We start from the raw sequence: 25,374 nt of genomic DNA on the forward strand, positions 1-25,374 counted from the left end.
GTAAAATAAAGTTGTAGAAACATTTCAACTGAAATTAAGGATAATAATTAGCAATAATAAGTATACAAACAAAACCACGTGACTTGTTAATTGCTATAATACCATATACTAGGGAACGTCTAAGCTGAGTTTGCACGTTGTATTCTGTGGGGGAGGGGTTTGCCAAATGTGACCAAGTGTGACAAGGAGGGGAGGGGTAAAAAAACCTCGAAATTCGTGTGACGTAATTAATGGATGACCTCTTAGGGGCAAATGGGAATGATTCATATAAAGCGCCTATTCCCATCTGTGCCCAGCGGGTAAAATGGGAGTACACCCTTTGCGCCGTCTTGAACAAAGGGAGAGTGAAATTTGTCATTAATTATGACATTCCCACACTCTGTTAAATGCTAGACGGAGTTAACTTGTTTCGACTCTACGCGTGTGGGTATTGATCAAAAAATATATGTTATAAATGTTACAGAACATACATAAATTCACCTAAGCCCACAGTAAGCTCAGGAAGGCTTGTGTTGCGTGGCACCGATATACATACATTGAACACACCCATGACTAAGGAACAATCTATACTCATCAGTACTCATCACAGAATTGAGCGACTTCAAAAAATATTTATTAAATCACTGTGCTTCAGGACTGGACTAGCTTATACTGCTGACTATACCGATACCTGTAAACGTTTAAATATTCAAACTCTTAGTGACCGTCGAGATTCCACTGATTCCGTTTTGCTTTTTAAGATTTTCCATTCACAATTAGAAGCCCCTACTCTTTTACATAAAATCTGTTTTAGAGTTCCGCGAAGACGTGAGCGCTGTTGTCGTAAAAGAAACTTATTTTTTATTCCATTCAGCAGGACTGGTTACGGTGGGAATGTATTTATCAAACGCGCATGTAAACTTTTTAATGAGAATCAAAAACTTAATGATTTAGACATTTTTAACTGTTCACTAACACAACTTAAGAATGCATTTAAATATTGATTATAACTGGAATTTGTTATTTGCTTAAATTTAATGTACTACGAGACTACGATGTATATGTAACTTATTTTCTGCAGACTTATCAAATCACTGATTTACATATTTCAAGTATTTGTTATTATAAAATACAGATTTAAGTATTTTTGTTTTTTGCAATAGCCACGAACCTGTCTATATTTTATTTCTACATATGAAACTATAGGTCTATTTTTTGTCTATAAGTTTTGATCAAAAATTGTGTATGACTGTTTGTTTCTAAATAAATAGAAAAAAAAAACACACAAATAAATGCCCTTACCGAGATCCGAACCCAGGATCGGCTTCACATGCAGGGTACTAGGCCGGAACACTTTTACCCATACCACCACATATATTTGGCGTTCTCAAGATTTAAGAATTCCAAGACTATTATTCCTATTCCCGGGTCATTGACCGATGGTCCAGAGTGCGAGAGGGACGGCAACAGCCGTAGGCGGTTATGCAACTGTGCAGTAGGTCGCGAATACGAACATATGTGTGTGTTATACTTATGTTGGTCAGCCGTCAGATATATCAGAGCGGCCGAGATGCTCATAAATATCTGAACACGCCTATTGTCAAGTCGCTGAAGTGTAAAGACGTAAAGTTTACAGTGTTTTTTCAAGGGTGCATTCCTGAGCTTAAATTAAGTAAGTTACTTAAACAACCCGGTATTCTAATTAACTCCATTTTGGAGATATTCAATGATTTATTTTTAACTGATGAGGCCTCTACGAGCGTGTACACTTGCTGTAAGGCCTGTTTACATATTGATTAGTGTTTTGTATGAGTTTATACATTTGCTACGTTACTAAACGCAAGTACTGTCTCGGACGATCGATATTGGAAATTACGTATGTATTTTTTTTTCAATTGTTTGATGGTTTTTAATATTATGTCCGTGTTAAAACTACGCTAGTAATTACTTATAAAAAAAAAAATTAACCATAGGTAAGTACCATTCAGTTTCCTTAAATGTAGCTAAGCCATAACCCGAATTTAACGGAGCTTTAAAAAGATCATTTACTGATTCAACTTTTCCTCTGCCCGTCTGTCCGTCAGTCACCACGCTGTATCTCATGAACCGTGATAGCTAGACAGTTGAAATTTTCACAGATGATGTATTTCTGTTGCCGCTATAAAATAGGTACTAAAAAACAGAATAAAATTAATATTTGAAGGGGTCATACAATAAACGATTTTTTTGCAGTTTTTATAGATAATGGTATGGAACCCTTCGTGCGCGAGTCCGACTCGCACTTGGCCGGTTCTTTAACATTAGAAAATAGTAAAAAATCTTGACATGCATCTTTTTACGAAAAAACACTTTTTATTATAAGTAACTATTATTTATGAATGCAAAAGAATGTAAATGATCGTATAACATTTACATTTGTTACAGGTTCTAATATTGTATTGTATTGTATTGTATTTATTTCTTGTATTTTACATGTACATTACAGGTTTTCCAAGTACTTAAAAGTATAGGTATGTACATAAATGACACATGAAACCCAGCGTTATACAATTAGGTAGGTACATTGATAATTTCACACAGACCGTGGTACAGTCAGCGTCAAATACTTTGTAGCAGTCAAAGTGGCCAAATAGTTCGGTACACCATACTAAATATATGGCTACTTTGACTGCTACGAATTATTTGACGCTGACTGTACACAAACAAATAAGAGTAGATATTTAATCAGCTATATTTACATACGTTAAAAGTCTACACCTACGTATATATTTAAAATCAGTAGTAGTAGTTTAATAGTAAATAGGTAGAAGGTTAATCAGAGAGTCGCGAAAGTCTAGGTCTTGCGGAATTTAGACTGCGCGAACGCTAGATACAACACGTGATACTTTCTAACGCGATAACTGGTTTTCAGACTAAAATCGAAATTTTATAAATTTATCATGACTATGTCCAGTCAGGGATCGAACCTGGGGTCCGTTCGGGGTAAATTTTGAATATCTTCGTTTTCCTTAGTCTGTATCTTTAGGTATTCAAAAAAAGGTAGAATAGAATAGAATAGTTTATTGCATATCACATTACAAGCATGGATGGGATGGAACATATAGGTATACATGTGACACCCTGTAAGGGCACAGCAATATAAGAGGGCTACAGTAGGTGATTAAATTACAATTATTTCGCACATCATTAAAATAATATTACACATACATTCACGCATGATCATTTGATTGTATTAACATTATTTCCTTACATAAACGAAGCACGGTAATATTTTCATTTACTGACTTTATCAAAATATTCATTAAGATTATAATAACATCCATTAATTAAAAAAAGCTTCAGGTGTTTTTTAAATTGACCTACATTGTCCAGATCTTTAATAGAGTTTGGGAGGCGGTTGTAGATTTTCATAGTCATATAATGTGGGCTACTTGTGACAAGTTTTAATTTTGAAAAAGGCACTTTTAGTTGATTTAGTTTGCGATTATTTCTTTTGATTTGAGTTGTATCTTTGAATGAATATAAACCAAATCTACCCTCAAATGGCTCCTTAAGGCAGTTGAGGGTAGATGAAAACATTACATGATCAAATAAAGTAGGTTTAAAGTAAGGTCGTTCAGTGACAGATCCAGGCGGTTTTGTATTTGGTTGGTTAACCAATAAATATTAAAACTACCCGAAAATTTACAAATTGTTTGTTTACCTTTTTTTTAATTCCTAAAGATACAGACTATAACGTTTGTCCCGGCCTATTTCCACGGCTCATGAGAGCCTGGGGTCCGCTTGGCAACATTGTTTTACTAAAGCGACTGCTATCTGACCTTCCAACCCAGAGGGTAAACTAGTCCTTATTGGGATAAGTCTGGTTTAAAAAATAATTAAAAACTACCCCCCTGCGGCATAGTGCCGTAGACGCTGGCAGCATTTCCTCTTTGTATCGCAATACTCATTCTTTGTGCGAGGAAGCTGCCAGCTCTACGATCACCGGTTGCATCTGCTTTTCTTTACTCTAACTTCTGGCAATTCATTTAATACAAATAGGTTTATTTCATTACTTTCTACAGCAGTTCTTAGGTATACAAGTTAGGTAGATAAGTAGTCCATCTTAAGTACAAAGTGTAGGTAAGTATTTATCTCAACAATGTGCAACAATTTGATTGTGTAAGTAATAAAGGTGCGGGAACAGCTTGCTGGATTTAATCCCGCCCTTGGTCAGCTAATTGGAGAGGTATCGCCATTATTTATGTAAATCATATCATTTAAAATACGTCGCGCGCGTCCGCGCCTGTTAACGTTGCTCACACCGTTTTCCGTTAACCCTTTATCAGACAGACAGTTCAAAAATGAAAATCGAACGTCAGTCTTACTTTGAAGTACCGTATGTGGGAAATATATCTCCCTTAGTCTGGTAAAGGGTTAACCCGCTCACCCGCTCCGTGCAACCGCGCCAGCTAGCGGATGCCCTTATATCTCGTGAAAGCAAAATCATGTACGTATAACGAGTATTCCCATTTTAAAAATGGAACGGCCTAAGACGGAACAATGGTACACAAATAGCGTTAATTGTTCAGGAATAGACAATTATAGAGTTTCACAAGCGCAGCTGCACTTTCCAGGCTTCCTTTATGGTTGGTTATCTAACTTGCGATTGTTTATGGTCGGTACAGTTGGCGTCTAAAATATTTATACCGTCGTAAAAACGTAGACTAAAAATTAAATTAAAATTATTAAAACCCCTAAGCAACTATGCAAAAAATGCCTTACATTATTTTGAGCAAGAACTCTACACGGTGTAACAGGCAGAACCCGAAAGATTTCAAACACGTACTTCTTCTTTCGAGGTCAAAAGAAAGAAAAAATATTATGTAAGTTTTAAGGAAATTTTGCAAAAAAAAAAAAACATTTTTTTTTCCAATTTTTTAAGGTATTTGTACATAAAAAGTTGATTTTATGTTAAAACTGTCTCTGAAAATGAATTTATTTTGCCAAAAAAAAACATTCTTTTAATTTTCTATATCTGACGATTTTCTTTACTTTAAAATTGGAATTTTCAGAACTGCCATTTTATAATGTGGGTTTGCATGAGCATGCATTATACTAGTCGTTTTAATTTGTTTACGTTGGAACCAGGTCAGAGGTAAAGGTCGCGATATTTACCTGTACTTCTAGTATATAATTTTCTCTGTTTTGTATGGGGAATGTTCACGCTCGAGAATATTCTTCACAGTAAACGGAGAACGTTCTCGGGAACGGCACAACTCTACCTGTACTGGAGTTAAGACGGTATCACAACGGCACTATAGGTAGGGGAGACCGAGATAAGTTAAAACACATAATACGAGTACATGTATCACTAGCATAGGCTAAGTATAATAGTAATAAGCCATTAATCATGCAAAAAAATCCGTAATAAATTATTATTTTATTGTATTTAAAACAGAGGTAAGATAATAGTACATTACGATACAAGTGCGAAAAATAGGAAATTCGAAACGAGTGGCGATAAATTAAAACACGACCGAAGGGAGTGTTTTAAATCGACACGAGTTGCGAATTACCTATTCGCACATGTATCGTACAACGTTTTACAGTACATATGGCCCTTTAAATGTTCGACACAGTAACGTAATATGCTACTTCTCGCACTAGTGCTATAAAGTAGCCCCATATGTACTGTAAAGATAGTTTATTATTCAAGTAGGCATATTACAATGCGCTTATGAACGTCAAATAAAGCTACACCAGTTCTAACCCTACATGTGTGACCCGAGAAGATTTAAATTCTCCCTCAATTGGAGGAGGGTATCCCAATATGGACCGGCAAGAAACTCGGCGGGACACATCTTTTCAAAACATTACATCTTATAATGTCCTATAATATTTATAAAAAAATATATATATATAAAAAGATAAAAAGTTATTTTCCAACTGTTATATAAAAACAGAGCCTATTTCATGTAGATAGAAAAATGTGAAACCTGAAAGATAGGGCTAGAGTGTAAAGTAATCTAAGATCTAACGTTGCCTGGGTGGCCCAGGGGTCGACGGCATTGCGTGCAACGGCCTGACAACGCGACCCTACGGCTTTCCACACATAGGCTGTGTTGCCTGTTTTCTGTAGGAAACACTGTGTTATATATTTGCGAAAATTGACACTTCGACTTCAATGTTTATTCAGCAAATACAAACAAGGGCACTTTTACAAGTCAACTTTGAATTGACATGCACGCAAAAAAGAACGTCAATAATTGGCTACTTGACTGTTTTTTGTAAATAATGTCAAACGATCTTGATTTTCCTGAGGATCAAATGTCTATATGGGACTCATGGCATTTAAGCAACACAAAGGTCAGGAATGAGAGTTAAAGTCTGACGCTCGCACTCGACGATTGAAACGCCTCTTACAAAATGATAAGGTGATGTGACGTCACATCATATAAGTCTGTCCTAAATGTATGGAAGATCAAGGAAATTGCCATTTTGACCCTGAAATATTGCGTTCATGTGTATAGTTGTCATACAATTTATTTTTCAATAAAATATAAGGAATCGAATGGTACCATTTTCTATTCTATTTTTGAACGACTTTTTGAGGCTTCGGAGCCTTGTATTTTTTTATAATCTCAATATAATTTTTTAAATTCTACTTTTTTATAATGGATGGCTCATTTTCTATCCATTTAACTAAATTTTGTTATAATATTCAACATGTGTCAAGTACCCAATTAAAATATCAATGCTAACTAAAGTATTATTATTACTTAGAGATGTATAAAGTCGCTTAATGTCGAATTATAAAAATAAAAGGGATACAAAATAAATAATCTAAAATTATTTAGAGGTGTCAGAACCAGGGCCCGTACACTTCATGCCGTTGACGTAATAATGACGAAATTTAACATACAGGGAGTTTTTTTATAACACTAAAAATTTAGATAACTTACCTATTGACGCGTAGAAAATACTGTTTACGTAAAATACACTTTTAAAAATCTAAAAATATGTATGAAATTGTTTAAAACTACTAACAATCCATTATTTGGTTGAGTGACAATAAGATGAAAGTTAGATGTTTCTATACTGATTGATAACTATCAAAGAAGTTGACAAATGATTAATTATTAAGAAAAGACTAATTGGAATCATACTCTATGTAGCGTGACGTCATTGTTCCGTCAACCGCGTAACATGTACGTGCCATGGTCAGAACTAAAAGATTAATTGGTATCCAAAAGTCTATATACTGTATAATTAGAACATTCATTAAGATAAAAGAAAGATACGAGAACCGAATGGGGTGTCACATTGTAATTATGTTAGCTTAAACAGAACAGTTTCCACAAACATCCGTTCACGAGTATGACGCGTATCTCAGCCATCGCCTCCCTCAACCTTCATTTGGGAATCTTCAGTTATGTTTGAATACTTAAGACAAGAGTCGAGGACCCACATACAAACATAGTCCTAATTTATTAACATTATTGATAATATTTTGACATAATTTGTCAGCACAGCTATGCCCCTATGTTGGATTTTTTTGGGATTTAATTATTATAGGAGTTAGAAGCATTAAAAAATTTGTATGAAATCTGTTTTAGGCTCCTAATTTTTATAATAATACAAAAATCTAAAAGTCTAACGTAGGAGCATAGCTATAGTTAATATTCATCAAATTATACATTTGTATGGAGAATTGACCGACCTCTATCCTCTTAAAACTCAATGAAATAAAAATAATAATTTGTTATTCAGGCAACAAAGGCCCGTAGATACCTTACAGATTAACATTCATACAATAATTATAAATTATTTATAACTGTAAAAACTTTTTACTCGATCAATGAGGCAAACCTTTATCTACTTAGTCTTTATCTTCTACTTTATCTCCTGTAGGGCTAAGATGGTCGGTTCTTTATCATTTGTCACCATGCCTGCCACGTTCTAACTATGTAAGCGCGAAAGTGAAACATGACTGGTGCTGAATCATCTATATTCTACGTATATTAAAACGCCTATAGCTATTTATGATAGATAAAATAATTAGATATTTTTGACGACCGGTCTGGTCTACTCGGTGGTGACCCTTCCTAAGAAGCTGATTTATAAACCCGAGTAAGGGCATTTATTTGTATGATGAGCACAGATATTTGTTCCTGAGTGATGAGTGTTTTATATGTATAACTTAAACATAGATTATACTTTCCAAAAGATCACCCTTTTGTTCAATAACTTTTTAAAATTATGAACTTTATCGTTGTCTGAGTACCCACAACACAAGTCTTCTTGAGCTTACTGTGGAACTTAGTCAATTTGTGTAGGAATGTCCTATTATATTTATCATATATAAAAATATAATAAATATAACCTACATCTGGAGGAAAATTCTGAAAATGGCCTTGAAAATCTGTAGAAGCATTGCAGTTCCTTACTTCACCCTACTCTCATAAATTTAAATACACTCATTTCTTGGATATAAATAAATCAAGCATAGTGTCATTAGGCAAATACACCAACCAGGGACCGATGCAGTATCCACTTCAACAGTTTTAGAAAGGGTTTTTCATAAGGCTTTCCTTAGCAAAGCCATTGCTCTCTAAAACCCCTTGATTTGGCTTTTAAAGCGCTTCTTAATATGGTATGGGTAAGCAGTTCTCTTTTCGAATGTCTGATACCCATTCCTAAGCGCTTAAAAACGGTTCCTTAAAGGCGACCTCTTGAAAGGCTATATCCCTTAAAACGCTTTTGCCATTTTCATCGTTCTGTTCATAAAAATAGGCAAATTTCTATACTTTCTTTTTGCACAAGCTGAACAGAGACTTTCATTAATGCTTGGTCAATAAATAAAAAATAACTTGACAGCCTGAAGATGTCAAGTACAAGGCTTGGCTTGGCAAAGCTGAGTGAGTTAGCAAAGACAGTGGTGACAACCCATCATGCAAAATAGGCCCAATATAATGCTTAATTTGTAACTACATATTATTTTTCTTAATTATGTATAGTTATTTTTGACATAAGAGTTACGTAAGTTTCCCGGTGATAAATATGTAGCATTAATGTAGGTACATGATTTTATTATTTTTCATGTAGCCAATTAATGACTGTCCCATTTCTGGGTAATGGCAGGTCCTCGTTTTTTCTCTAGACTATAGCTCAATTTTTTGATTCCTTTTTCTAGTGCCTTTGCCCCTACTTATATTAAGGCATTAAAAAAAAATATATTTTTAGTCTAAAAACTTTGGCAGTACTTGAATAAGAATTAAAAAGTGTAATAAATATGTTTTCGAAAAATCATGTAATCGTTAATCATAAAATGCACCTAGGAGACTGTTCAAAATGCTACCACTTGTCCGTACGCTAACAATGACATGGAGTTGCGAAATCCAAGCCCACAAAACCTATACCTAAAGCCTGAAGATTACTTTGATGACATGCATATAATCTAATTGGGGTTACAAGGTCTCTTCAGCGCAGTCTCGTAAAAATGAGTCAAATTTTTTAAAATTTATTTAAAAATTGGAGTTCTTTAAATACAATATAAAATATTTGATTTTTCCGTCTGTTACGATTAAAAAGATCCTTAAAATCCAAATTCGTTCATAATCATTTTGCCCCCTTTAATTTATTTTTCATTATTCATTGATTAGTGATAGAAACACTAATCAATGTGTAAACTAGATCCAATATGAAGGCCAGCCACACTCAAAAATTTGGTATATTATGCAATTGAAGGCATTTTAATTGGTTTCAGCTTGGGAAAATTCTAGAACCTTTTACTTACCTACTGTTTGAATTCATTTGACTTCATTGTATCATGTTAAGGAATTTTTTGTTATAAAAACAAAAGAAACGTAATACATTGTTTTGCAACGACAAAGAGCGAGATGGAAACCTTCCGCCGCCTTTGTTAGAAAGTGACGTAACATTCGAGCGCGCTGCGCCGTACCAAAACATAACCTCAAAACTTACCTTCGTATTTTGCAAAACGCTGCTTGTTTTTCTCTTCAAGGGCCTGCTCGTATGCTTGTTTACGCTCCAATTTCTTTTTCTCCCGCTCCTGAACCTGCTGTCCCATGCCGACCGCTAATATTTGCTGATTTTTCAACAGTGCCGCTTCGAATTGCTGTAAATTCTCGTAAACAGGCGCATCGGGCACTGGTAGCAAGATTCTGTCTGAATATAAAGCCTTCATAGGGTTGAATCTCACACTGTACGCATTTATTTCCGAGTCTGAAGTGGAACCGTCGTCGTCCACATCGGATTTCACTTCGAGTTTACTAAAACTCTGCAAGCCACTCGTGCCCGGCGTGGGCTCGGGATCATTACCCTCGGTATCACTGTTGTCCGGCATTGTTTCACTTATTGAAAATACGTTTTTACAGTTTTCTACAGATATTGAACCTACGCCGGTCTCGACCGTCTCGACTTTGAAGTAAATCAATAGGTACAAACGTCAAATGAAAACAAAACAAAAACGCCACGTTTCGGTTTACGCATTTGTATGTCGGATCAGAATTATCAAAATAAGCAAAACATACATGTATAAAAATGCTTTGAAATATCAAACATATTTTTTTTATATTTGTTATTTTTAAATGATAATCAATACATTTCTCTTATTTGATTAACAAAAATAAAATTCAGTCACTTATAATTTTTTTATGTAAAACGAAACGTTAATTATGAGTTTCGGTCCACGCATGTATTTTCATCACGTAATAAAAAGTTAACGATGAAATAAATTAATTTATACTAAATGGAATTTTAAAGTCAATTGGTTACCTAAGTGCGTTTTTAATTGAATATAACAACCATAATGATCTCGTGATAGAGGCTCTTCCTCGAGCTACATTATTTACAATGTCTTGTATGTAGTTAACTAACGTTTAATAGTTAGTTTGTTAGTATAGCGAACTGTTATGTCGTTTTTGTAAAACAATATAACAGTTTTAATTGAAATGTAAAAGACTTCGTTATGTAAATTTATACCTAAACACGATTAGGTAGGTATGCGTTGAAATAAAGCTATCGCGGTAGATTGCCCAGGTATCTGATAATTGCATCTACACGAACCTAAATAAGATCAAATAAATCTAAAAATAAAACAAAATCATTCTCACACGGCAACTACAACGAGTTCGAACAAAACGCATCATTATCGCAAACCAATAAAGTTTATAATCAATCGATAGAAGTCAAGTGGTGTAATTTCTAATATTGTATAACTGAGTCGTCATCGCGTGCGCAAGGTCTTTGCCGTGCAGTAGGAAGTTAAATCAAGGCTCAACTCATCGGGCTAAAGTCAATAAATCAACTATAATAGCTTTGCAGTGTAGGGAAAAATACCTTGGGCTAGAGTTGTTATAACCTATCGAATAAGAGATGGCGCTCTATATTGTAATGTCGCCATCTATTGTCATTTGAAATTAACTTTCACGTAGACGATATTCGAAAATATTACTAACTGCTCAATTAAAATTCATGTATCTATTAATAACACTGTAAATTTTTCATGCATTTTAATAGCCGTATCAAACCTCAATGAATAATGCAGTTGCATTAATATGCAGTATTACGTGGCAATGTTATATCACGGTCATTTGTGGTTAATTTTTACAATATGTACGCAGTTTATGATGGATTTTTATTTATTTTGTTAATGATTAACTAACTTTTTAAATACATATAACGAAAAATTGTATTTTGTAAATTCTTTTGAGAATAAATTTCTTAAACCATAATTTCTTAAACCATATATAACGAAAACGATAAATTCTAAAAATAGTTTACATACATAACTTATATTGTTTACACCTTTCACTTTAAAACTTGTTTTTAAAATATAAATAAAATGGTTAACTAGATAATAGTGGATTATAAAGAAACACCTTCCATTTTAAAAATGTCACTTTGCAACAGTCGCTCATAACTTTTTAAACGCAATGCCAGCGAAGAAAGTGCACTACGAATAGGAAGCGTTTAGAAAACAAAAGTCGTTTACTTTTTTTAATGCCAATTATAGTGAAAGAGCGTTCATTGTTCGCATTTTTTGTCTGTGGCTTCTTCGTAGTGTTGCTAGCCTTCCGTGCATTGTTTTTTTTTTAATTCTCCATGTATTGCGATGATGTTACGATTGTTGCGATGCTGATTAATTTAATATTGTTTTTGCCGTGTACTGAATAGCTTTAGTTCACTGTCTGATAGAGTTCTACTTTGATTTAACCGAAAACATAATTGCATTAACAAAATATTTAGGCTTATCATGAAAATAAAACGTTTTCTATACACATACCTTACAACACATAAAATTAAAAATTACATCCACAAACCTTACAATACATAAAATGAAAAATGATGAAATGTGAAAAAAATACAAAGTTCACGTTAGTTAAAAAAAAATATTTTTTAAAATCCTGCCAAAATTCACACATTTAAAACAAAATAGTTTTCTACTGTTCAATTGTTGCTCACAAACACAATTAAAAATGAAAGCTTAAGTAGTATAGCATATTCCATAGTCTAATTTAAATTACCAAAGTGATTCTCTCTTGTCCTCAGAACGGCGCAGGCCCATGGTGCGCGTGCGCCGACCTCTCCAACAACGGATCGTCGCCAGGTGAACTCGGGGCATTGATGACACAAACTGACAATTCACTGTTGAACACGTGACCCACTCCGACGCACGTTGAGATTAAAGACTCACAGATTATTATAATTCCATATATTTTATAAGTCTACGGTTTGTTTCTTTGGATTAGGCATATCTAAAGATATGTGTCACCTGCGTGAAGCTTTTATGTAACCTACGAATATTGTGCGCCACTACGGGCGGACATTTAAATTAAAACTGATTTATAAGATATCGTGCGTCGCAGTGTGATACAGATGTTTTTTTGGGTTAGTTATCATATATATAGAATCAAATACATAGTTGTGCAACAAAGGCAATAACGTATTTGTACATTACTTAAAAACGATTATTGTTTTACAGAACAATATTCATTCACATAGTTATTTCAAAGTATCATTACAATATAGTAACTAGAGTTAAGCTATAATATTAAAAGCATCCTGTAACGTAAGATTTATCTTAATTTTAGATAATGAGTACGCTACATTAATGGTTTTAGATACCATACTCTACGAAGGTCTGGCCCATCTGGGATTCAACAATATCGCAATTTATTTGTTTTTGTCTATTGGATATCGCACTGAGGTATCGGCTATCTATGCACTTGAAACACTCGAGAATCAAGTCATCTACAACCATTAGAACTTGCTAAGTACGCGCTATTAATTTTATGGCACTATATATATTCCAATGCTTATCAACTTAAATAGCTTTGATTTTGTCTGGATAAAGGTACTCTCCATTGGCATTTAATATTTTGCAACAATTAAAAAACTCTAGATAATGTAATTTATTTTATCCTAAAATATTTTTCACTAATGCAGAGACGAATGCTAACGAAATAACAATATTTTTCTCTTTAATTTAAAATTGTTCTTTATTCTGATTTAAAATTTCCGCTTATGCCCACATACGTTATTTTTAAGTATATGAAAGCCCATCCAGGCGGGATGATCAAATAGAGATTGTTATCAGAAAAAAATGCCGTCAATCTCATCTAGCGTCCACTCGTACACAATTAGTGAAATCGGCGAGCCAATGTGTGCGTTCATTCTGCGTTCACATCACCTGATTGAATTGACAATTTAATCAGATTGGGCGAAAAATTGTCCCGTCCGGACTGGTTTTAAATAAATCTCCCTCTGGCTAGTAACTAACAAAAATGTTGCCAGTAAGAAAAAACACTAACACTTCAATTCAATTATACACGCCGAGTTATGAAATGAAACAAAGAACTTAAATCGGTGCTCGGTCGTGCTATAATTGCCCATACTAAACAGTAATTAAGTCCATCGGCGGTTCATTTCAAGTCAGACAACAACATTGAAATAAAATACCACGAACGACTGTATGGAGGAACCTTGCTGTCAAATTAAAGTAATAACGGCACGTATAGCGCAATTTTATCATGTAAATTGACAAATAACTTTATTATAAAGACCCCTGATTAAATAATAGTAGTTCAGTCTCCGTAAAAACATTGTTTCGCTTCAATTATGTCATCTTTTTTATTTCTATCAGAAAGCCCAGTAGGATGGTGTTATGGTGTTGCAGTTAAAAAAAAATCTATCAACAAACGCCATCTATTAATGTGATGTTTATTATACCGATTAAAATTTCTTATCATTTATTTGTTTGTGCTACTAATTCTGCCTTGCTTAACTATTTAACACTTAAATTTCTTAACATCATCATCATTCGACGTTACCGTTATCAATTAAAATCCCTGATAGATCATTGTTCAATTACGTTTGCCAATCATTGTTGTGCAAGGTCATGGATATAGAATTAATGACTGCTAACAATTGCACTATAACCAGCCTTCTCACACCAGCGCTTGGCAGATGCTCAAGCAATTCTAACCTAAAATTTTGGGTGTGGATTCTTTTAAAGACGTGAAAGCCTACGCTCTCCATGTTCGCAGGCAGCTGATGGGAATACAAGCAGTGAGATAACTCCCGTCCACAAATGACGGTTACGCGCGCAAGTGCAACAACATTCAGTGGTTCAGTGACAGTGTTGTGTTGAAGACAACGCCATCTGGCGTGCAATAGCGGCGCAAGGTGGCGGGGACGCATGCTGCGTCGTTGCCTTTGGCGATGCCATTTATAGAAGATGAGTGGTGGTCAGCTGAAAATGAGGGTAGAATGGTTGACCTCTCCAATTGTTTACAAGTGAGTATGCTTCTATATACATTATAATGCCATGCGAAAGGCTATGCCTGGTTTAGTATAAAATATTTATCTATTTTCCCTACATTCTTAAGTCTCTAAATTAACTTAATATTATGCTTATTGATTTTATTGAGGCTCAACGGATCTCTATTAGGCCAAATGTTCGCCTGGTCATATGTATATGACTTACTATTCTGCACCTCTTTCTTCACTATGTTAACGAAAAGAAACTTTGGTACAATTGTCAGTGTATAACCCTCAAAACTATAATTTTTCAGGACGCGGTAGCCGCCGCGAGCGGGCAGGCGGCTGCACAGCTACAGCAGATGGCGACATCTCTCGGCGAGTTGTCGCAAGCGGAGCTGTCGAACATCGTCGGCGGACTGACGCTGGAACCCGATGTCACGGAAGCGGCGGACCCTGACGATATTCTAAAGCAGCTGGGGGAGACCGCCTTTGACAACTTCGACACATTCTTTACGGACCTGACTAATGCTACTACGGTGCCGCCTATTGAGATTAAGGTAGGTCAGAACGGAAGAATTTGAACAATCGGGTGACGGTCTGGTCGGGAATAATATTTAGTAAAGCGATTTGGAGTTAGATCCATATTTTAGTTAGACTCTCTCCATGACATAAGTATAATCTTCCGATTAATCCGAGTACTTAAACAACTCATCATCACTAATAATACGTATATACCTAGGTCCTTTCAACAGAGCGTAGCGTACAATTATGAAAACCCCGCCTTAAAAAAATTGGCCGACATTTTTAAGAAAGTTTTATGTTCATTATAAATTATGTTGATTCATGACTTTGCCTTGGCTACTATATGTGTGCGCGGCCGGCAAAAGGTCCCACTTTGTAGCTTGCCATAAGGACGCCTTGTCAGGTTATTGGTATAAAGATACAACACAACCTCGTCCTTACGGCAAGCGACAAAGTGGGACATTTTGCCGCTTCGGTCACATATAAAGCTATATTTACTAGAAAAATATTATTTTAGCATTCCTATTACATTGAACCTTTGTCCACACTGCAAAATGGCGATTAAAAGTGTTTCTGTTAGTATCTACTCTATTTGTTACGATTTACTTCGTTAACAAATTAACCCTGCTGTTTTTTACATATTTACAAATAATAAAATATAAAAACGAAATCTTATTTAAATTAAAAACCTTTTAAAATACTTTTGTAGCATTATACCAAAGATATTCTGTCGGTTTTTAATCGTTAATACTGATGCGCTTTAAATAATAAACGAGTTAGGGCTCTATACATAAAGTGAAATAAATTATTATTCGACAGAGTTTTAACACCCTCTTTTTCCCATTTCAGCAAGAGGAAAACAACAACATCTCGCCCCCGGGCTCGAGTAATCACCTCCAGAACTCATATTACCAGCCCAATCAACTATCCATACCCAACAATGGACAGCAGCGGCTACAACAACTCCTGCGCTCAGGCAGCGGGATCAACAACAGATACAACATAGCATCAGCCAATCCACTACTCGCGGAGAAGCTTGCAGCGACATCTAGCGGGATAAAGCAGGAGCCACTCAGCTCGGATTACAACGGTACGAGTATGAATTATGGCAACGCTCCGCCCATGCAAAGGTCCGGGAAGCCCCAGGTGAACGACGCAGGCGGCGGTAAAGGTAAGCCTAGATGAATATAATCTTAGCTTCAGTCTTTATTTTAGCGCCATCTAGCGGCGAGTAGCGGAACTAACACACTGATACGCCGCGCGCTTGAAAGGTTAGAGCGGTAGTCGCTTTCATAGTTATACATATTGTAACTAGATGGCACTGTGATCAAAATTGTATTGTTGCAACTCGTAGTTTTAATGAGAATACTTGTACTCTTGATATGTGGGAAGAAAAGTTCATAAAGAACTTATCATGTTCGCCCACTTCTCGGCCTGGACATTTAATTCAGACAATTTATTTTACCTTATTATTTAACAATTTATTATAAGATTTAAATATAATTACGCTTTTCATATGAACTATTAAATTAGGCACTAAAAAATACCGATCGATCGCAATTTATTGTACAGTTTCAAACAATTAATTCGTTAAAATAAAATTAAGTATTCGAAAGTTAGTTGTAAAATATCTCAACAGATGTCGCTACTAATACTGCCACACACTACAGCTATCTACAAATTTAAACGTGCAGTCCACGTTCGGCGCCACCGCTCACTTATCTAAACAAAACAGTTCAAACTGGATTAGTTCGCAATTTCGCCACCGGCAAAGTAAACTAGCGCTTCAACTTGCAATCTCTTCGATGCAATTGCAGTTTTCTATTACTTTCGATTTCCTGTAGAGGAAGTAATTTCCTAGCCGGACCGCTTTTCTCTCGTGAGAAAGTACCGCTTAAGTGTTGACCGGTGCTATTTGCAGACGGGAATCGGGCCAGAATATTTTGAAATATATGCGTAATATAAGAAAGAGATAGGAATAAGTAGCGTGCAAGTATTTATTTAGTTCGCTGAGATAATATAAGTATACTTAGGACGTAATAGCCAAGCTTTTATATATAAGAAAATAGTACTTGCTTTGTTTTGACCCGTTTTTAGAGATCCAGACTATAACCGCGAAAACCTAAGTTCGTCAATTGCGGGATTTTTTTCTCTGTCACCCTTAAATACGTGTTAGTGAGAGTAAAAGAGAAAAATCTGGTTTTCGCGATAGGCCCTTTGTCGGTACAGTCACGTCTGAAAATATCGATACGAAAAATGTGACAAAAATATGTATACACTACCTTAATATATGGGCAATAAAGTCGTGAATACATATTTTTGGCACATTTTCGTATCGATATTTTCAGACGTGACCATACCTACCCGATAGGTACAGTCGAATTCAAAAACATCTTTACACGCCAACGTTCCAAACTATTTCTATGCAGCTATTCTGATTGTAAATTCAACGGATAGATATGTGTTTTCATCACACTTGCTCGAAAAAGATCTTATTTCATGCAGGTGTACTTAAATACAAAGGCCTATATTGGTCCCACGGGAGTTATGGGTTGTGAAAAAAGCCATTACTCGCGAGGGAGTTATAGCTTTTTTAAATTGTGTCATTAATTCATACCAATCAAGTAGGTATAAATGAGTTTTGCTATTAAAATACTGACATTTATAATTTATTTTTATTGCTTATGCAAATAAATATTTAATTTGATTAATTTAGTAGCCGTCTAAATATTTGTACACAATTTTAATCTGTCAACATGACAATATGGTGGACGAATGTTCGAAATGTTACCGTATTTAAGAATCATTTCCCTTAAAATATAGTTTTTTCTTCGCAAGTGTGATTTGTGAAAAACATTGTGTGTAACTCCGGGGGTAAGAATATTGCAAACTCGAGTCTTTAATACACTCCAGCCAGCGGCTGTCGTGCATCTAAAGACCTTTGCAAGATTTCTCCTACCCTCCTCATTGCACAATGTACAGTCAAGGTATTAAATATCGACACGGACAAAGTGCCAAAAATATGTACACACTACTTTGATGTACAGGCAATAAGGTCGTGTATACATATTTTTGGCACTTTGTCCGTGTCGATATTTAATACCTTGACGGTAATATTCTTTACTTGGGAAAATTTGGACAGTAATGGTGAAGTTAAGGTAGTTTTGCATTGATGGGTTTAGCCCAGATATACTTGCTGACTGTACACAGTATTCATAGTAAAATAATCACATATGGTGGACATGACAACACAAGATATTTTCAACCAGTCAACTAATTAGCTCTGGAGTTCGTGCGTGGGAAACATTTGTGTGCGGAAATATATAATATAATAATTAAAATCCAAGATGAAACTTAAATGAATTCATTACATAGATCACTACAAGATAGACCACGCAAGGGCGTCCGCTAGCTGGCGCGGGTGACGGAGCGGGCACACGCACGTGGGTGCCATGGTAGGTAAATCCGTCACACGTGTCCGCGCTAGTTAGCAACGCTCATACTAAATTTCATTAGCATGTAACACCTCTGGAGTTACAGGCGTCCATAGGCTGCGGTGACTTACCATCAAGCGGGCCGTATGCTTGTTTGCCACCGTCGTGGTAAAAAAAGCCAAATTTGTCACACTTCCCGATTTCCGAAGGAGCTGATTTGCATACATATGCCAGGTGACAATGCAATATTATGGTACCATCGAGCTGATCTGATGGAGACAGGAGGTGGCCATAGGAACTCTGTGATGAAGCAACACAGTTAATTGTGTTTGGGGTTTTTAGAATTGTCTCGATGATTATTGCCTGTGGTAAGAAAAGAACAGTCATTGGTAAAAGCTTGTACCAAAAATGAAATTTTTGCCAAAAACTTATTTCTTTGTATAACTACAAAAACCAGACATAGATGTATGCTTCTTAAATGTTTATTCCAAGTTGTATGTCATATCATGAAGTAGCATGTCGTTTTAAATGAGAGCGTAAATTTGATTGTATGGGAGCGCGTGGCGGCGGCTTGTTTTGACTCGTAAGTGCTACCTATGAAATGGAGTAGTGTAGTAATGTAGTATTTTGTAATGTAATGTAGTATTTTGCTAAGTTATATTAAAAAAACTTGTAGAGAAAAAGGAAAGTGTGTAGGTTAAAAAAAAGCGAAAAGCATGCTTGTTTAGGCGCGTGACAGACATTTTTATATTCTATACAGATGTAATAAAAATAGAGGGGATCCGTTTAAGAGCATATTCGGTATCGTGTTATCATTAGAAAAATAGTTTAAAAATATATACGTAAAATAATTTTCACCTGTATGGACGCTTGACCGACTTGGACAACCCAAAGAAAAAAAAATTACAAAAAAAAAACCACTTTTTCCGAATTAAAATACCTACTACATATTATTTGTATAACATTACCCTAACATTATATATTATGTTGTTGGGTAATATAGAAGTATGCCTTTTATTATATTATTCCAATTAACGGTATAGAATAGAATAGAATAGTTTATTCATTATAAAAACACAATATAAATTCGTACCTCAAACTTATACGTATTTAAAAAAAATATCGTCAAACATTCTAATTATGTTCATATTTACATTAAATATTACAATAAAATGTACATTCTTTCATTTGATTTATATTGTTTTTCATTTATTATATCAACGTTAAATTCAGAGTAGTCATTAGTGAGGTATTCTTTAACGTTATACAGTGTGCGAGATAATAGCAGCGTTTTCAGGCGTTTACGGAAAGAATTGTTACTTTCGATATTCATATGTACATCAAACTATAATATATGAAAAGTAATTTAAAAAAAGTAGTGCCCCCGCTGCAAACGCTGCATAATGCGGTGTCTAGTCTGTGATCTTAGATACTTACAATTAAGTCTAAATACTCTTAATAGACCTGAAATATTGCATGCGGATAATATTTAGTGCGTGATACTCTAGGAAATCATAAATTGCATGATTGTTAATTGCATTTTTATTCCCAAGTAGGGTAAATCGTCTATTACTGACCTCCCAGTTAAATAACTGGACACCAAGAAAAAAGAATCTCACATCCACCGGGATATAAACCGTTATTTTACCTATTATATTGTTTTATTGAGCTCCCGATATTTCAACGCAGTTACATGCATCTTGTTCACGGGTAACTGGAGATAGCGATAGGTATCCCGGTCGTAAGTGTAGTTAAACTAACCGTGAATCATTCAAAACTGTTAAAAAAATCTGTTCTATACTCACACAATCAAAGAAAAATTTCAGATCTAGTGTTATTTGGTTTACTTTTACTGTGTGAATAAAATAAATATAATTGGCTACTTGACTGTTTTTTGTAAATAATGTCAAACGGTCTTGATTTTCCTGAGGATCAAATGTCTATATGGGACTCATGGCATTTAAGCAACACAAAGGTCAGAAATGAGGGTTAAAGTCTGACGCTCGCACTCGACGATTGAAACGCCTCTAACAAAATGATAAGGTGATGTGACGTCACATCATTAAAGTCTGTCCTAAATGTATGAAAGATCAAGGAAATTGCCATTTTGACCCTGAAATATTTCGTTTATGTGTATAGTTGTCATACAATTTATTTTTCAATAAAATGTAAGGAATCGAATGGGACCATTTTTTTTTTCTATTTTTGAAAGACAAAAAATTTTTTTTTTGGAGATTTCGGAGCCTTGTATTTTTTTATAATCTCAATATAATTTTTTTAAATTCCAGTTTTTTATAATGGATGGCTCATTTTCTATTCATTTAACTCAATTCTTATTTTATTGGAAGGTGGCTAGTAAAAGTCTAACATCCACCACTAGAATAACTGTTTTTAAACAATAAAATTCGCATCAAAATCGGTGCACCCGTTTAAGATTTATGTTATTTTAACATTTACATATTTATTTATTTGTATTTTATTATGAAGCTGATGGTCCTGGGTTCGAATCCCTTAAGGCCCTTAGCCTTTATTTGTGTGATGAACACAGATATTTGTTCCTGAGTCATGGGTGTTTGTTCTATGTATTTAAGTATTTGTATATTATGTACATCGTTGTCTGAGTACCCACAACACAAGAGCTTACCGTGGGACTTAGTCATACCCAAGTAATACCCCTTTTTTCCGTCAGGTGTTAAAAATAACCACTCACAAAAACTAACAAACAAAATGTAAGAACCTGTTAATAGACAGGTTATTTAAAAGTACATTTTATTTATATACTAAAGGTGATTGCAAAATAGATTTTAATGAAGGCTAAACATTTTAATTAGTAGAAGATTGGATTAAACAGTCTGATGAAAATAAATCGCACGCCTACTATCTCTACAGAGGTAGAATTCTGCATTATATTTAGATACATCATGACATTATAAACCATGTATTAGGATGATGACATGTTGGATTTCATAGCATAAGTAGTCTTGTAAAATAAACAAATTAAATGGAAAGTATAATTTTTTTTTTACATTTATAAGGAAAGAAATGGCACCAATCTATTCCTTATATTTTATTTAAAAAAACATATTGAATAGCAACCACACTTCACCGTCATAATCGCAGATATACTCTTGCACAGTAACTTTGTCAGTGGAAACGACAATCATTTAAAAAAAAAAGTAGCCGCGAAGGTAGACCCATAGACAATTTCAATTACGCGCCTTTTTCTACTGACAAGATTGGTGTGCTTCATAAATGACTACAGCGTATCTAAAAGAATCTTATAGTTGAGTTGTGAGCCCATACATGAAAAGTACACAATTACAGTTTGATATACGAATTCTTAATTCAACAATTTCAGTCGACGAGTAGAAAAATAACTATATCGAACTGTCATTTGAATAGATTCTAAGTTTTCGTATAAAATATATGAACGGGAATAGTGTTTGCTAATGTGCCCTACGGCTAATGCTAATTCTCAAATAGAATTCTCAGGAAGATGGAACACAATTCAGAAATGTTGTTTAGTCTAGGGAAAGAGTAAAAGGGGGTGCCAATAAGAAGGGGAGGGGGGTTAAACAGTTAAATTGAGAGCGAGTACAACGGCAGTTAAGCGTTAGGGCGCTTTATTTGAAAATTTCCCAAAATAATATGGAAAAAATCACTAGACTCTATAAATTTTTCTTTTCGATTATCATTAACCTCATGAGGCCTATTGTACAAAATTGTGTACGTATCAAAGTTTTATTTTAGTTATTGAACAATAGAATATCTATTATATTATATATATCTTCGTCGAACCGAACAGATTCTAACGCAAATTACAGGAAATGCAAATATTTCGCGCCACCAAGCTGTTTCCTGGTATAAAATGATTTATTTTATTTATAATTTAGTACTAGAATACTATGTCAAGGTATCTCATTACGTGGACGACCTAGTTTTATATATTACGAGAATATGAGGAAAAATGGGAGCTAGTTTTTAGGAACTGATCTAACGTGAAAACCGGTGACTCCTTCTTATTGTAATTACCTACTTATTTGTATTGCTTTTAACAGGCTTTTGGGTATTTATCTTCATGATTATTAAATTGTAATTCTTATAATAAATAAAATTGTAATTCGTGCCGTGCCGTGCCGTGAGAAGAGCGTATGTGGGGCACCTGGGTGGAAAACGTCCGTCTGGGCGTCCCAGATACCGCTGGAGTGACGAAGTCCTAAAAGACCCGTTCGCCCTCGGAATACCCAACTGGCGTGAAGTGGCGCAGGATAGGGCAGAGTGGCGCTCGCTTGTGTCAGAGGCCAAGATCCTGTTTGGGTCACTGAGCCAGTGAAGAAGAAGAAGAAGAAGAATTCTTATAATAATAATATCGATAATTCGATAAAAAATAATCCGACTTTACGTAACCTAAGAGCATTTTCATAGCGTCCCATGTAAGATGTCGGATGCCCCTGGAAATAAAACGGCTAAAAAGTGCCTTATGGCGTAAAATGGTTGGTAGCCTAACGACAAGAGCGTGTGATTCAATCCGGAGGTCGCGGGTTCAAATTCAAACCCTCTCGTAAAAATGAGTGTTTCGAAACTTATGTACGATATTTCATAGGTAAATATTTACTAGTCGCCTTTCGGTGAAAGAAAACATCGTGAGGAAACAGGGCCTAAGCTCAATAAGGCCAAGTTTCCCCTCAGAGTCGCTTTGGTGGAAAATGCCTATGCCAACTCTTGGGATTTGTTGCCAAGCCGACCCCAGGCTCCCATGAGCCGTGGCAATAAGCCGCGACAAACGCTAGGAAAAAGAAAGGTCCTGCTTACGAAAACATATCGCAAAATGTTGCCGGTAAGTAAATATCATAGACTGCAGACTTATCCAGTAAAAACCATTATAATTAATGGCTATCTAGCCTAGTCGGTTGTGACCAGGACTACAGGCAGGAGGTCCCCGGTTCGAATCCTGCTATTTATTTGTATTATTATCACAGATATATGTTCCCGTGTTATGAATGTCTTCTATATACTTATATAAGTATTTATATAATAAGTATATAACAGTATATTTTATAAGTATATCGTCGTATAGTTAGCCATAACACGAGCCTTATTGAGCGTAAGTTCCATCCAATTAAATTAAATTAAATTATTAATAATAATAATCGATGCGCGAGAGAGCTCAGGCTAGTTCCCACGCTAGCCCAATGCGGATTGGGGACTTCACATACACCTTTGAATTTTTGTCGAATAATTAAATTAAATTTCATTTATTTTCGGGCAACTGAGGCCCATACATACGTTATAAACTAACATACATACAATAATAAAAATCTTAAAATCTAAAAATCAACAGTAATGTGGGTAAGTTGATTTGTGTAAGATTATTCGTTAATATTTTTGTCATTTTTCTGTTTGGCCCTATGGTAGACTGGTAGAGAATGCCGTGAGGCGTTAAGTCCGCCATTTGTACCTTTTTGATGTGAAATAAGGTTTAAAATAAATAAATGAAAAATATTTATTTCACAAATACGTTTATTAAATTACTTTTACTTGAACGTTAGGTAGAGGTGAAGTATTTTATTATCTATTAAACTGTTGACGTTTGCGTCTCGACGGTACCCTAAAAACACTCAAAACACGTATGGATCGATAAAGATCCTCAGAAGTCCCGCCGTCCCGCGAGAGCTCTGCGTGTGATTTCAATTATTACTTGTAAAAAAGCACTCAGTGGCGGCAGGTTGAAGTGGAGTCCTTCCGCTTCCATTTTAGTGAATCGTGGCAGTTTTTGACTAAATGCACGTGCATGCTGCACATTATTGAAATAAGTTTTTGGCAGAGAAAATTGTTACAAGCTATTAATCGCTGACTGTACTTTTCTTTTCACTGACAGCTAACTCATCGAGACAATTCTAAAAACCGAAACACAATTAGGTTGCGTTGTTTTATCACAGAGTTCCTATGGTCACCTCCTGTCTCCATCAACAGATCAGCTCGATGGTACCATAATATTGCATATTGACACCCGACTTACATTTTCAGCTATTATATGTAAATAAATAAATATCATAATATGTATAAAAAAATTGAAAAAAATATTTGGAGTAAATTTTAGAGCAACAGGCATATTTTACGTCACGCTACGCTACCTCAGTAAACGGCTGGAGCATATAGTTAGACTGAGACAGATATAGTATTGCATCGCGCTGGACGCTACCAGTGACGTACTGTGGTAGCGTCTTAGAGTCGGCCCAAGTCAACTCTTCATGCCATGCTGAGTTCGAATCCCGGTAAGGGCATTTATTTTTGCGATGAGCACAGATATTTGTTCCTGAGTCATGGATGTTTTTTATGTATTTAAGTATTTGTATATTATATATATCGTTATCTGAGTACCCACAACACAAGCTTTATTGAGCTCACTGTGGGGCTTAGTCAATTTTCGCCCGTGCACGCTTGTGCCAATACATACACAGACAGATATGAGCGAAATGTACGTGAATTATAAAATGTGCATTTGTGAAGAATGTCCTGTAATAGTTATTTATTTATTTGCAATGACTGTGGCAATATCATAATTAATGTCAAATTTCTTTGAAAACATGACGTTAATAATGGCACTCCCTCAATTTGCGATGTGATAGCGTATTCGCTCGAGCCCTGACCCGCTTGTCGAGTGTGTTAT

The 25,374-nt window shown here is 35.1% G+C and overlaps 2 protein-coding genes across 13 annotated transcripts in view; one reads left to right on the forward strand and one right to left on the reverse strand.

Moving 5' to 3' along the window:
• The window catches only part of LOC133529081 (U7 snRNA-associated Sm-like protein LSm11), a 63,415-nt gene extending 52,636 nt beyond the window's left edge, over positions 1-10,779 (reverse strand). The window contains exon 1 of the mRNA XM_061866705.1: positions 9,946-10,779. Coding sequence (XP_061722689.1) covers positions 9,946-10,327 — 382 coding nt within the window. The 5' untranslated portion in view covers positions 10,328-10,779. The remainder of the gene's footprint in view (positions 1-9,945) is intronic.
• LOC133528887 (ecdysone-induced protein 74EF) overlaps positions 1-25,374 on the forward strand; it is a 309,196-nt gene that overhangs the window by 127,396 nt on the left and 156,426 nt on the right. For 6 of the 12 annotated variants that reach the window (XM_061866412.1, XM_061866427.1, XM_061866406.1 and 3 more), the window contains 4 exons: positions 12,535-12,592; positions 14,532-14,781; positions 15,060-15,305; positions 16,120-16,441. In XM_061866412.1, coding sequence (XP_061722396.1) covers positions 14,707-14,781; positions 15,060-15,305; positions 16,120-16,441 — 643 coding nt within the window. In that variant the 5' untranslated portion in view covers positions 12,535-12,592; positions 14,532-14,706. Of the gene's footprint in view, positions 1-12,534; positions 12,593-12,715; positions 12,874-13,242; positions 13,260-14,531; positions 14,782-15,059; positions 15,306-16,119; positions 16,442-25,374 lie in introns of those variants that run through there. The other 6 variants (XM_061866468.1, XM_061866451.1, XM_061866459.1 and 3 more) reach the window with 4 other exon arrangements.

This window comes from Cydia pomonella, chromosome 1, assembly GCF_033807575.1.
Source record: "Cydia pomonella isolate Wapato2018A chromosome 1, ilCydPomo1, whole genome shotgun sequence".
NCBI classification, from domain to species: Eukaryota; Metazoa; Arthropoda; class Insecta; order Lepidoptera; family Tortricidae; genus Cydia; species Cydia pomonella.